Source organism: Erythrolamprus reginae, chromosome 7 (assembly GCF_031021105.1).
Source record: "Erythrolamprus reginae isolate rEryReg1 chromosome 7, rEryReg1.hap1, whole genome shotgun sequence".
Classification (NCBI taxonomy): domain Eukaryota; kingdom Metazoa; phylum Chordata; class Lepidosauria; order Squamata; family Dipsadidae; genus Erythrolamprus; species Erythrolamprus reginae.
In genome coordinates this window covers 2,682,906-2,696,972 of record NC_091956.1, presented here as the reverse complement: position 1 = coordinate 2,696,972, position 14,067 = coordinate 2,682,906, and the positions used below count along the sequence as shown (strand labels likewise).

Below are 14,067 nucleotides of genomic sequence, written 5' to 3'. Positions count from 1 at the left end.
TCTTAAAGCTTGATGGCTGGGGGATTCTGGGAGTTGAAGTCCACCCATCTTAAAGCATTTTGGCCGGGGGATTCTGGGAGTTGAACTCCACACCTGTCAATCCATGCTGGCTGTGGGATTCTGGGAGTTAAAGCATTTTGGCTGGAGGATTCTGGGAGTGGATGTCCACCCATCTTAAAGCATGCTGGCTGGAGAATTTTGATCAGCTTAGTATGCAATGACCATGGCCTCTTGACCTCCCAGGTGCAACATCCAGGCCAACTGTGATTGTTTCTTGGGTTGGAGAACCATTTGTCTGAAATGGTGTAGAGTTTCCTGCCTAAGCAGGGGGTTGGACTAGAAGACCTCCAAGGTCCCTTCCAATTCTTGTTCTATTTTTTTCCTACCAGCCCGCAACTGCATGCGTCTTCAAGTGCTGGAGCTGGACCATGTGACGGAGGTCAACCAAGAAGTGGCGGCCGAGGTGTGTCGGGAAGGCTTGAAAGGGCTGGAGATGCTGGTTCTGACGTCCACCCCGGTCACCCCCAAAGCCTTACTGCATTTCAACAGTGAGTAGAAGCTCCGGAAGCGGGGGAGGGGCAGGGGCAGATTCCACTTACGGACGCTGAAAGTCTGAAAGTCAGTTTATCCAAAAAAAAAAAAGAATGCTGTACGCACGCACTTTAAACAGCCAAAGTGCTCTCCCACAAACAACAAGCATGGAATGCAGCAAGAGGCAAAAACAAAACAGAGCAGATAAAGGCAGCTGTGAAGGCATCACAGCCACCCTCCTTCAAGAATCCACAAGATGTACTCAACTGTGAAATATCCACAAAGTCTTTGTAAGTCCAAACCAAAAAAAACACTCGTCCTTCTCCAAACAGATAAAGGCCCACATGCGCTCTCTGCAACGCTGGTAATTTATCAAAAAACCCATTAACCTAATTGCCTCAGCCACAGGTGTTCTCCCTTATCTCCGACAATACCTGTGCAGTTGGTCCCTTCTAGCCCTTGAGCCTGTGCATTCTGGCATCGATCCACCGATTCTCCTCCGAGTCTGATGACATACTAATGGGGTCATTACCTAATGGGCTGGCTGCATCCATCTCTCTATCCAATTCCTCTTCTCCGCCAGCGTCTGACCTAGGCAATGACTCTTCGCTGTCCGAAGCTGATGGCTGTAAGACAAGTCTCTGGGAACCTGAGGATTCTCCTAAGCCAACATCCAAATTCCCCGTTTCAGGAGCTGGCCCAGAGCCAACCAGAACACTTATGACCCCCAAATTTGCTTAAAGATTGCTTGAAAAAAAAAGTCGGCCTGGTCGTAAGTGTGAAAAATGGTCATAAGTCACTTTTTCCCTTGCTGTTGTGAGTTCGAATGGTCCCTACGCAGGGGGCTACTTGTATAAGAAGCTGGCGCTTTCGGCAATCTCATTTTATGTTCTACTTCGTTAGCTTTTATTGTTCCTGGTGTTTTTAAAATCCGGGTTGGCTGTTTAATGAGGTGGGTTTTTTAAATTGTTTCATTATTTGGGGGCATTTTGTAAACCAGCTGAAGAACTCGGGAAAAGACGGCCGGAACAAAGATAATTAAATTAAATTGCTCATGTAAAAGTGCCCGGTGAGCTCATCTTCCTTAAAACTGAACAAGTCTCTCCTTTGGTGCGAAGAGGCCGGGTGCTGGTTTAAATCCGCTATGAAATTGTCTTGTCTATGGATTGATATGCGCTCTCCATTAACAAGGCAATTAAAACCTGACGGTCCCGTCAATCAAATCAAAGCACATCTTTTATTTCCCATTTTGGGGGACCTCAGAGAAATGGACCAGCTGGGAACAAGCAGCCATGAACAGAAATAGCGGTTCTCATCAGATGTCAACATAGAAACATAGAAATTATTATTATTATTATTATTATTATTATTATTATTATTTAGATTTGTATGCCACCCCTCTCCGCAGACTCGGGGCGGCTCACAACAAAGTGAAACAATTTACAACAAATCTAAATTACAGTTTAAAAATATTTTTAAAAACCCATTTTCTAAACAAACATACAGACAGACATACTATTCATAAATTGTATATGCCTGGGGGAGATGTCTCAGTTCCCCCATGCCTGACGACAAAGGTGGGTTTTGAGGAGTTTACGAAAGGCAAGGAGAGTAGGGGCAGTTCTAATCTCCGGGGGGAGTTGGTTCCAGAGGGTCGGGGCCGCCACAGAGAAGGCTCTTCCCCTGGGGCCCGCCAACCGACATTGTTTAGTTGACGGGACCCGGAGAAGGCCCACTCTGTGGGACCTAATCGGTCGCTGGGATTCGTGCAGTAGGAAAGAAATAGATTGACGGTGGAAAAAGACCTCATGATCCATCTAGTCTGCCCTTATACTATTTCCTGTATTTTATCTTAGGGTGGATCTATGTGTATCCCAGGCATGTTTACATTCAGTTACTGTGGATTTACCAACCACGTCTGCTGGAAGTTGGTGGAATCACATTTAGTTGAATGGTTTTCGAGTTGTATATAAAAGAATAATCATGGAAGCCATAGAGATAGAAAAACACCCCCTCAGCATGAATAAACGTGATGACACGTCCCGCCTACCAGAAATTTGGAAACCAGCCCTAAACAAAAAAATATATCATAATCATCACCATGTCAATCCTTCAACTAAATGTGATTCCACCAACCAATCAAATCATTAAAACATAGCCACCCAATCTACTTGCTACATTCAAACCAAATCTCCACCCCTACCACTATTTATAAGGAACAAATGGCAGTTGCAAACAAACTATATTTACAGCAGTACGAAGCTTACAACTTCAGCCTGATGATGGTGAATGTGATTTCACCGAAACGTCGCAAAGACATGCAAAATATTACACAGGGCAAAACCCGAACTCAGAACATTCTACATACATATACCCGTGAAAATCTACAAAAACAAGTGTATATATATATATGTGTGTGTGTGTGTGTGTGTGTGTTTTGCTGAATTTGAAAACTAAGGGAGACTAGGCTAGATCTATTTTGGCCTTATTTTGGCCTCATCAGCTAGCCATACCCACTGGGACTTGAACCTGCAACCTTTGCCTTGTAAGGCAGAGAATTATCCTCTAGGCTACAGTGTCCAATCCCTTCAGCTCTGCACCAGGGAAAGGTTACATATTTTTGTGTCGAATCACCCTGGTGTATTGAAGGAATATCACAGCTCCTTATTTGCCTCTCGGCCCAACCCAGGGCCATTTCCAAGGCAGTTAATTTTATTGATAGCCGACAATTCTATCTATATGTGTCACATGGTTTTTTTTGCTGAATTTGAAAATTAAGGGAGACTAAGATAGATCTATTTCGGCCTTATTTTGGCCTCATCAGCTAGCCATACCCAGTGATATATATATATATATATCACTAGGCACTCTGTTGCGAGTTGTGTTTGTGTGTCTGTCTTTATGGACTCCATCTTAACTTTTTTGAACCTCGGCGTCCCCAGCATCCAACCCAGTTCTCTCCCCCTTCTAGGTGTTTGCCGGAACTTGAAGTCCATTGTGGTCCAAGTGGGAATTGGCGATTACTTTAAGGAACCAAATAGCTCAGAGGCCAAGAAAATGTTTGATGAAATGATCAACAAACTCCAGGTACAAGGATTTCCCCTCCCCCACCCCTTCGTGACTTATTGATGGGAATGACAGGCGTCCCCTCACAAAGGGCCTCCAGCCCTTGAATCCCAGGGACCAGAATCTTGGGTAGTGCAACTGAATGGGGATGTGTGGAAAAGAAGCCAAAAAGTGGTTGAAGGGGGAGAAAACACTGGAGGGCAGAGATTGAAGACAAATGGGGATGGGACTTTTTGCCTCCGCCAGTTGGATGAAGCTCTTTCCTCCGCAGCAGCTGATCGGCCGACTAGATGGCCGCTGAGGCCCTTTCCCTCTCTATCATTCTGCGAGTCTCCTGAATGAGAAGAGGGGTCAGACTAGATGGCCACTGAGGCCCCTTCCCTCTCTATCATTCTGTAAGTTTCCTGAATGAGAAGGGGGGTCAGACTAGATGGCCACTGAGGCCCCTTCCCTCTCTATCATTCAACTGGGGGGGGGTGTATGAAAGAGCAAACTGTCCCATTCTTTCCTTCCAAAACTAGCATTTTGTAACAACCGTTCTGATTGGATGGTGGCGAAGTGTCCCATGTGGCCAAAAGGCTGTGGCTGAATTTGGATTTTTGTGGCCAAAGGGCTGGGCCAAGAGCTAGGGGCCTTTGGGCGAGGGAGAGAAGGCAGCGGCCGATCAGCTGCTACGGAGGAAAGAGCTTCATCCAACTGGCGGAGGCTAAATGTCCTAAACCCAAGACAAATGTAGTTCCATCTGCTTTCTTGTAGACATCTCATTGCCCAACTAGCTAACTTCATCAGTGCTCCGTGCATGGATGATGTTACCTAGTTTCTTAATGAAACACCTGCAAGAAAACCAAGAAAACGCTGGAGCTGAGCTAAGGCAATGGCTCACGTGCCATAAGTTCACCGTCACCGATCTGGCGTGACTGACACTCTCCATAGACAACCCTTCCTTTACTTCCTCCTCCTTCTTCCTCCTCTTCCTCCAGGCTTTGAAGAAGAGGCCGGGCTTCTCAAAGATTTTACACATTAAGGTGGAATCCGGTTGCTAACCTTGGCGAGGGACCTGACCGACCGACCGTCGATTGCAATGCTGTCCCGACTGCCTGTTTTGAAAGACTGGGATCCCTTCCAGCAGCTGATCCCGAGCCGGCAACCTTGGAAGCCCAGCGGATGCCTCCTCGTTTTTTGGAGCAGGTCTCGAGTTCCGGAAAGAAATGGGCTTGTTCTTGAGGCGGGAAGGACCCCAGGAACATCAGAGGTGACGGTGCTACCAAAACTCACCCGAGACTCCGAAGAAGATCCATCCCGCCGTTGTCGTCCCACCAATTTTTTCTCGCTCGCTTTTCGACCGCCTGCCTCGTTTCTGTTGTCCTCTCTCGCCGAAATTTTCCTGCAGGGAAAAGCCAAGAACTCACCAGGCCAGGATTGTGCAGAAAAAGAGGTTTTTGCAATTCCTTGCTGCGTTGTTTCCTGCTGCCCCCAAATTCCAAAAAACTCAACCACCTGTCCCTCTCGCTTGCTTTTTTATTTTGGATTTTATTTTTATTTTTACGGATGGGTGAGTTTCTACGGTGTAAAGGAACACGGAGCTAAACGCTGTCATTTTAAAAATTATTTCCAAAGCATAAAGCAGCATTACGCAGCATTTCTCCACTCCAAACACCTGGACAGGTAGAATATCGCCCTCCGCGAACGTGGAAATGTTAACGGAATACGGTTTTAATGGATTCCACATTTTTCTGTCTCCCAAGTGAATATTTACACAAGCCACGTTCCACTCTTTTTTTTGAGCCAGGATGCTTAACCCCTCATTATCCTGGCCATGGTGTAAAAAGCCTTCTGCCATCATTCAGATGTGGCCTTGTCTTTTCTACCAGTCTCTCCTCTTTTCGGATAGACAATAATCCATCGGTTCCCTTCCTGGAAAGCAGCCTCCAGCAAGGAACCCCTGAAATTTAAGATGGGGGCTGAAGGGGGGGGTTAGAAAAAGGTCCACCAACTTTCCATGTTTATCTTTATTTTAGAGCTCTGTAAATTTCCTCCGGACAAACCGAGGAGTTGGAAGGGACCTTGGAGGTCTTCTAGTCCAACCTTTTTGGGGAGATGTCAGCGGATCAAGGAGGGCGGAATCGCTCCACTCCTTTTACGACATCGCTTTGATTTCTTGAAGGAAAGTCGAGTTTGGAAACGTTGCAGGCTGCCTTGGTCTCAACGAAGAGAAGCTTGCAAAAATATTAAACCAATGGTGAAGCTGGCTACCGGAAGGTGGTAGCATCTACTCGGTAGTAGCAGATCTTGCCTGGTGGAGATGGTTGTAGTAGTTTGGAACGGAAGCGTTCCGCTCTTAAATTTATCCTTTTATGAAGAGCCATTTTTGGAGAAAGGCACCAAATCTGGTCTTTGAAGAACTCCCAACCAAACACCAGGATTGGGTTCGAAAGCCCAGCTGTGCCAAGATATCTCAGGGCTCAGTCTCTTGGGAACGTCTACTGCTTACACCCAGAGCCTTTGTCCAAAAGAGAGCGAGTTGCCTTCTTCGAGTATTTCCCCACAACTTCCAACTGGTGCCAACCCTCTCGTTTTCAAAGGGCGTCATCGGAACCTTCTGCAACAAGAATAAATGAGGCCAAGAAAATTTGGATTCTCGAGGCCAGGAGCTTGCTTTGCATCTTGTCTTTTGGGAGTGACACCCCCCCCCCCGTACCCATCCCCAGCTGTGCCCACAAATGCTCCAAGCCACGTTGGACCCTTTAAATCTGCAGGGTTGCCCAGGCCAAGGTTAGAGAATTGAAGGTGAGATGTCCCCCTTGCTAAGGGCATCCATGAAGGGTCCAAAAAAGTTGAAAAGCCAACTCCATGGCCATCACACCTAAACAGGGCCAGGCTACACTGGTGGAGTTGCCATCTTGACCATTTTTCTACCCTTCCTACTTTCAGGACCCAGCCCTAAATTGGTATAGAAATCCCATTTTCACTGGTTGGCCTGCAAATTATATCCCCAGTCAGGGAGGAAAAAATAGTGTGTGTGTTTTTGCTTGTTCCCAATAAGACCAGTTAGCATCCAAACTGATAAAAGCATCCTAGGAGGCACGATTGATGCCGAAATTTCAGGCTTCTTTGGACCATAGACCTCAAGTTCTTGAACGGTCATTCCCTCTTCTCAAAGGACCGCGGAATACAGGGTTGGTTTGGACCAGAATCTCAGCACCCTGGCCAAACAAATATTCTCAGGAGTCTTTGCAAGGAAGCAATGACTGGCCTAAAACTTAAGGTCCACTTGGAGGGGAAAAGGTCATTTTTAGGGTTTAAGAGGAGCTTCAGGCAGGAAGAAAGACCGTTCCCTCTCCACCAGCTGCCAGTCAAGAGTTGGAAGTTGTTAAGTCTAGATGTAGGGGATCTCCTTTGGACCCCCAAGATAGGTAGGGCTGCCCAACTGGCCATCAAAGCGCTAGGGAAGGAGTACCCAAATGTGGCAACTTTTAAGACTTTGCGGACTTCATAGGAACATAAGAGTCCTGCTGAATCAGGCCAAAGCCCATTGCGTCCAGCATTCTGTATCCCACGGTGGCCCACCAATTGTCCATGGGACTCTTGAGCAGAAAGAGAAGGCAAAAACCCGTCCCTTGACCCCCAACAAATGGTACCCAAGGGAACCCTGCCTGCCTCAACCCACATAGAGGTGGCACTTGAACATCCATTTCAATAACCACCGATATACTTGGCATCCATGAATCTGTCTAATCCTGCCTTGAAGTTATCAAGGCTGACAGCTGTCACGACCTCTTCTGGAAGTGAATTCCATCAACCAAGGACCCTCTGGGTGAAGAAATATTTCCCTTTATTGGTCCTCACTTTCTTACCAATGAGCTTTAGGGAGGGGCCCCTCGTCCTAGTATTGTGTGACAGAGGAACAAATTTTTCTATCCCGTGCATGATTTTATACCCTTCGATCAAGTCACCCCTTAAACACCATCTTTCAAGGCTAAAGAGACCAAGGCGTTGCAACCTGGTTTCATAAGGTGGGGCTCCATTTCCTTGATCATTCAACTCCAAAAATTCTCCATCTGGCTCTGCTGGAGATTCTCTGCCGGCTGCAGAATCCTGGGAGTTGAAGTCCACAACGTCTTAAAAGTTGCCAAGTTTCGAAGACCTCCGTGCTATGAATCCCCTAGAGAGCAGACCAATCCAGACGGCCAGATCTTGCCCGCATGAGCCACAATCTGGAAAAATCAAAGGAAAGACATCTTCTCAGAGAGACAAACCATAATCTTCAAGTGTTTTGTGTCAAGCTGTGATTAAAAGCTCCAGATTCTCTTAACGACCGTGTCACTAAGTTTTACGACTGTAGCGATTTTGGGCAAGAAAGGTCATAAAACGAGGCAAAATTCGCTTAAAAGTCTTTATTAGCCATAGAAATTCTGGGCTCAGCTGTGGTCATAAGTCGAGGACTACCTGTTCTTGATGGTGAACCAAATTTAGTGGCCAAATAATATAAATATTTCCCCTGGGATTTTTTTCCTCCAGTGCATTAGTTAGCCACCCTCCATTGGCTGCCTCTCAAACCTGTTTGGATTCAATTTCCCATAATCCCCAGCCTCCCTTTTCCCTGGGCTGCCTGGAGGATTATGGGAGTTGAAGTCCAGTTGGTGGAAGCCAGCTTTCTTTGCAGAACCAGAAAAATCAACCCGCAGAATTGGCTCCAAAAAAAAAAAAAAGGCAAAGGGGAAACTGGTTTGCAGAGCTGCCAAAAATCCTTTTTTTTTTTGCATTCATTCATTTATTTATTTTTTGTCGCCAGCCCTCATCGGCGTTTAAAACTCTTTAAAATCAGTTGCGGGAAAGAAAATATTTTTGTAGCTTCGTTTTGCAAACTTGCACACACTTTGACTTCTTTCTGTTGTCCGGCGTTCTCCGAAGCTTCTTTGGGGTGGGAGACGGTTGAAAAAAGGAGGCCACGCAGCTCCACGAGTCACCGTGGACCGAGAGGCAGAATGGTGGTGCTGGGATGAGAACTCTAAGCTCTCCCCCCCCTCCCCAAAAAATTCCAACAAGCCGCTTTCCGGTTTGCACAAAAAGGTAGCCACTTTGTCGGACTACGGAAAAAGTTGGTGAGCTGACCCGACGGTCCTTGTAAGCTGCACGGCTGAAGAGTCAAGGATGCCTCAAAAACCAGCAAAAAAAAAAAATGTTAAATTCAGAGTGCAAAAAGATATATATATATAGATATATATATAGATATAGATATTAACAAGGAGCAGGGAGACTGGAAAGCTACCTTCCTGCGTGTTTCGTGTTTTGACATTTGCAAACAAACCTCGTTTCGGATCACGAGGACCCATCACCGCGAGGAGCCGAACTTTGGAAAAACCACAGGACCCAAAACTCCAAAAACCAAAACTTTCCTTCCGCTTGAGAAAACTTGTTTCATTCTATTTTTTTCTCTCCCCCCGAAAGGCATTTCAAAGCACCAGACCAAACCCAGGAGAGGTTCTTTTTTTGGAAAGCTTATTTATCCAAGCATGTGTCTAAAAGTTGTGCCCTTAAGTCAGGCATTTCCTTTACCGGGGTTTGGGGTGGAAAGAAGATGGTTGGGTGGGGTTTTTTTAGGGATGGGGTTCTGTTCGTTCCTCGTTTCATCTTTTCCAGAACCCGGAGGGGTTGATGTCCAAAGGCCACGCGGGTACCACATTCGCATCTTCGAGTAATTCAAGCCGATAATAAAAGCCGGTGGCTATCGGCTGAACGGAGGACTAGGAAGAAAGATAGAAAAAGGGGAAAAAAAGGAAAAGAGAGTAATGAGGATAAAGATTTCAGCATCGCACCTTTAATTATGTATGTATTTATTTATTTGAGATTTAAGGGAGTCGTATATTGCCTGGGTTCTAGGGAGAACCTCGCCGGGGTTCGGAAAAAAGTTGAAATAACGGGGTGGGGGGAACCCCTGATTAATCCAGGGGTGCCCCCGGGTAACTGTGAATTGAGCGGGATGGTGTACCCCCTACTCCCAGCCGTGGGATTCAGCCCAGGGAAAATCGAGCGGGAGAGATGGGAATCCCAAGCCGTTTTCCCAACGGAAGACGGAAAATTGGGTGGGGGGGATATAGAGGGGTTTTGCACTGGCCTCCAGGTGTGGAGAAGGGAGGCTGGTTTGAAGAGAAACAGGGTAGGGCTGGTCAGAAGCCAAAGGGATTTTTGGAGATTACAATCCTCTGCACCAGAGTTTGGAGGATCGAAAGAAAGCAAGTGGATTTCTGGATGGGTGGATGGATGGATGGAGCTTGTCTTTTGCCGTTGTTATTTTTTCCTTTCCGAAACAAATAATCGTATATTGTGGTACACTTTTATGGGTTAAAATGTTTTTCAAACCCGGTAATTTGAAAATGGATGGGTTTCGACTGCCCAGAATTCCCCATGCTCTCAGAGGCTTGGGGGCTTCAAACTCCCAGAATTCCCCAGTCAGTAGGGCTGCCTGGGGGATTCTGGGAGTTGACATCGAAGCATCTTAAAACATAGCTGGCTTGGGAATTCTGGAGTTGAAGTCCCAAGCATCTGAAAATATGCTGCTTGGTGGGATTTGGGGAGTTAAAATCCAAGCATCTTAAAACATGGCTGGCTGGGGAATTCTGGGAGTTGAAGGCACGCTGGCTGGGGAATTCTGGGAGTTGAAGTCCAAGCGTTATATAAACATGCCAGTTCTGGAATTCTGGGAGTTGAAGTCCAAGCATTATATAAACATGCCAGTTCTGGAATTCTGGGAGTTGAAGTCCACCAATCCTCATGTTCCCAAAGATGGAAACAATTGCATTTTAACTGCTTGGGGTCAGATACAGCTGTGAATGTATGTTTTATTATTGGCATCCATTTGTTGGTTTCTGGCCTTAGGGTACCCCCACTTCGCCATTTGGGGGTGCAAGAAAAAAAGGGCTAGAATACTTGATCCATCCTTTCCATTGGGGGGGGCCATCTTCCTCCCATGCCAAGGTTTTGGGGGGAGGGGGAGTAAGGGAAAGTTAGAAATATCCATCATTTCTCCATCTTTCCACCCTCCCCCCAAACTCATTAATGTCAATGCATGTTTGAGAAGATTAATTGTCCCTCCTCCATCCCAAAAAACAAGTCAGCTTGGCTTAAAAGGGGTTAACTCTGCATTCTTCGTTCGTTCATTCATTCATTCACTCATTTTGGCCTCTTCCAACTCTATCATTCATGGCGGGCTGAGGAATTCTGGGAGTTGAAGTCCACAAGTCATAACGTTGCCAAGGTTGGATATCCCTGATTTAGATGACCTTTCTGGCCTCTTCCAACTCTATAATTCACGACTGGCTGAGGAATTCTGGGAGTTGAAGTCCACAAGTCATAACGTTGCCAAGGTTGGATATGCCTTTCTGGTCTCTTCCAACTCTATCATTCACGGCTGCCTGGGGAATTCTGCTTGTTTATTCCGGATGGTTGTCTGAGCGGGTCCCTCCGTGTGCTTGGGAAAAGATCTTGCTGAGCAGATAAAATTGTGATGGGCCCAGAATTTCTGATCCGCAGTTTTGCTGAGGGCTCCCAGCTAAGAGCAGGAGGAGATCCTCCCTGTTGGAAGGCAGCCAAGCTAAAATTAATTGCCAACCTCAAAGTGAGGATGAAGCGATGCAGCGAGAACCTGCAGCTAGATAATCATTTCAGATTTGGCTCCTGGGAGGTGGGAAGCTTGGTTTCCGAAAAGCACTTAATCGTCTTTCTTAGATCAATCCTTGTAAATGACAGAAAAGGTTCGAAGCGTGCCAGAAATAAAGAAAGAATGAACTAGGGAAGGGAAAGGAGAAAGAGAGGGAGAAAGAAAGAAAGAAAGAGAGAGAGAGAGAAAGAGGAAGGGACAAGAGAGAGAGGGAAAGAGAAAAAGAAAAGAAAAATATCAAAGGAAAGAAAAGGAGAGAAAGAGGGAAAGAAAGAAAAAGAAGAATGAATGAATGAATGAACAAAGGAAGGGAAGGGAGAAAGAGGGGGAAAGAAAGGAAAGAGAAAGAAAGAGAGAGAAAGAAAGAAAGAAAAGGAAGGGACAAGAGAGAGGGAGAAAAAGAAAGAAAGCAAATGAAAGAAAAGGAGAGAAAGAGGGAAAGAAAGAATGAAAGAATGAATGAACAAAGGAAGGGAAGGGAGAGAGAAAAGAGAAAGAAAAAAAGAAAGAAAGGGTGGGAGGGAGGAAGAGAATGAATGAATGAATGAACGAACAAACGAATGAATGAGAAAAGAAAGAAAAGGATGGACGTTTAGCTTTTAAGCTATTTTTAAAATTATATAAATATCAGTATATTTTGTTAGGCTTCAGTGGAAAAGTGCCAATGGTCTTTTAAGGGGGGGGAGAGTGTCTTTTGTTGCGTGCAAAAATGGATCTTAATTCTTAAGTAAAACAGAGAGAAAGCAAAGACAGAAACCAGGTAGGGGAAGAAGTTAACGGAAGGCTGATCTTTTGTCACTAACTGGGTTGATAGATGGATAAATGCCCCTGTGGCAAAGTTTGGGGCTCAGTTGGATTGAAATCCGTTTTTTTCCGATTAACTGAGCCGCTGCCGTTCCCTCGCAGCAAATGTTCATTCTCACATAATGCCTCTTTTGCAATTAGGAAAGGTCATTGCAGAGCCTTTTGTTGTGTATGTGTGTGTTTGTGTGTGTATTTCCCAGCACAAACTATTCCATATTTCCAGATTAGGAGATTATTCCAGGACCTCAAATTATATTTTTTTTTTCACGCTGGGAAAACTGATGCAAATTATAATTCAAGCAACGTGACATCACTTGAAAAGAATGTGCAGCAATTCTCGGATTCGGTTCTAGGGTTTAAAATGAATATCTAAAACAGGGGGGGGGGCAGTTGTCGCCATGACAACAGGCAAATCACCTTTTAGATTAAATCATCTTTTCCTGGCTGGAAACTAGAGATTTCTAAGCCCAGAGATGAAGCTGGTGAGACCTACATCCATACGTTAGTCAGAGAAAAGGGCTACAAATCGGTTTGATGTCTGGAAAACCAAGGTCACCGATGATGGATAGCAGCATCCAACAGCATCCACCAGTTAGCTCTGTAGGTGGGTACCATTTCCGAGCTGCAGAAATCTTTACAGCCACCAGAGGGCAGCATTGGTGCGAGAGAATATTTGTTATCTCTTGGTTGCTCTCTAGTGGTAAATTTAATCTACATTTTTAAAATATATTTCTATTTTCTTTCTATTTTTTATTTCTACTTCTCTCCGAGGACTGGGGCAGCTCACACAACATAATAAAACAGTAGAAAAACAATCCAATTAATAACATAAACAATAGTTTAAAAATTCTAATTTTAAATGATGTGGGGATGATTTTTCTGCCACAGGTCAAAGTTTTGGCTTACGAATCATTTTTTTTGTGACCAGTCGAAGTTACGACGGCACTGGGAAAAAAAGTTATGCCCAATCCTCGCGCTTCTGACCATTGCGGTGTTCTTATTTGCAATATTTATTTATCAAATGGGTTCGCTATATTTATTAAATTTATTTATTTGCTGCATTAAATTTATTTCCCCATTCTATTTATTTTTCATATTTATTACCTGTTTGCTTTTTTCATATTATATTTATTTTTCATATGTATTACATTTGTTTATTTTTCATATTCATTATTTTTCATATTTATTACATATGTTTATTTTTCACATGCATTACATTTGTTTATTTTTCATAGTAATTATTTTTCATATTTATTACATATGTTTATCATATTCAAAGCATTTGTTCTATTAATTAGTTACTTATTTTACCTGCAGATTCCATTTTCCTATTTTCCACATGTATAAATTATTAACATTTCTTTCTTCGCCGTATTGTTTACTACATTTATTAAATTTGTTTTTTTTATTTTTCTATACGTTACATTTTACTTCTTTGCTGTATGTATTAAATTTGTTTATTTTTTTCTATTTATTTCTTTGCTACCATTAATTAATTCATTAAATTTATTGATTGGCTGTATTTATGTATTAAATTGATTTGCCAGCTGTCCACAAAGATGACGAAACACCCACCCGTCTCTTTAGTTGGAGGTTTGGGGGGCTTCGTCCACTACGAGAGCTCCTTGCCCTGACCATGCCCCAAAAGCTAATAGGTTTGCACCCCAAAATATTGTGCTTGCTGGTCCTTTATGAAAGGAGATTTTTTTTGGCTGCTGTTGTTATTCAGGGTTGTGGTTTCAGGTGGCTGGACATCAGAGGAAAATTTCCCATTTCAGATCCATCTGGGTAGTGCAGGTGGCTGCATAATTGATTTTATTTCTTAAGTCATTTCATTTACAGGGAGTCCTCGACTTAACCACTGCTTCATTTAGTGACCACTCAAAATTACAACAGCGCCGGAGGAAAAAAATTGTGACTTGGGAATATTTTGCACACTTAATGACCATCGCGACCTCCCTGTCGTTCGTGTAACCAAGATCCACAGTGACTGTGTTGACTGATTTAAC

The 14,067-nt window shown here is 44.3% G+C and overlaps 2 protein-coding genes across 2 annotated transcripts in view; both read left to right on the top strand.

Annotated features, from left to right (window-relative positions):
* The window catches only part of FBXO41 (F-box protein 41), a 30,698-nt gene extending 26,058 nt beyond the window's left edge, over positions 1-4,640 (top strand). Inside the window, exons 10-12 of the mRNA XM_070756522.1 lie at positions 390-548; positions 3,503-3,618; positions 4,578-4,640. Of these exons, the coding sequence (XP_070612623.1) occupies positions 390-548; positions 3,503-3,618; positions 4,578-4,640 (338 nt within the window). The remainder of the gene's footprint in view (positions 1-389; positions 549-3,502; positions 3,619-4,577) is intronic.
* PCED1A (PC-esterase domain containing 1A) overlaps positions 1-14,067 on the top strand; it is a 405,386-nt gene that overhangs the window by 253,459 nt on the left and 137,860 nt on the right. The gene's annotated exons all lie outside the window — the stretch shown is intronic.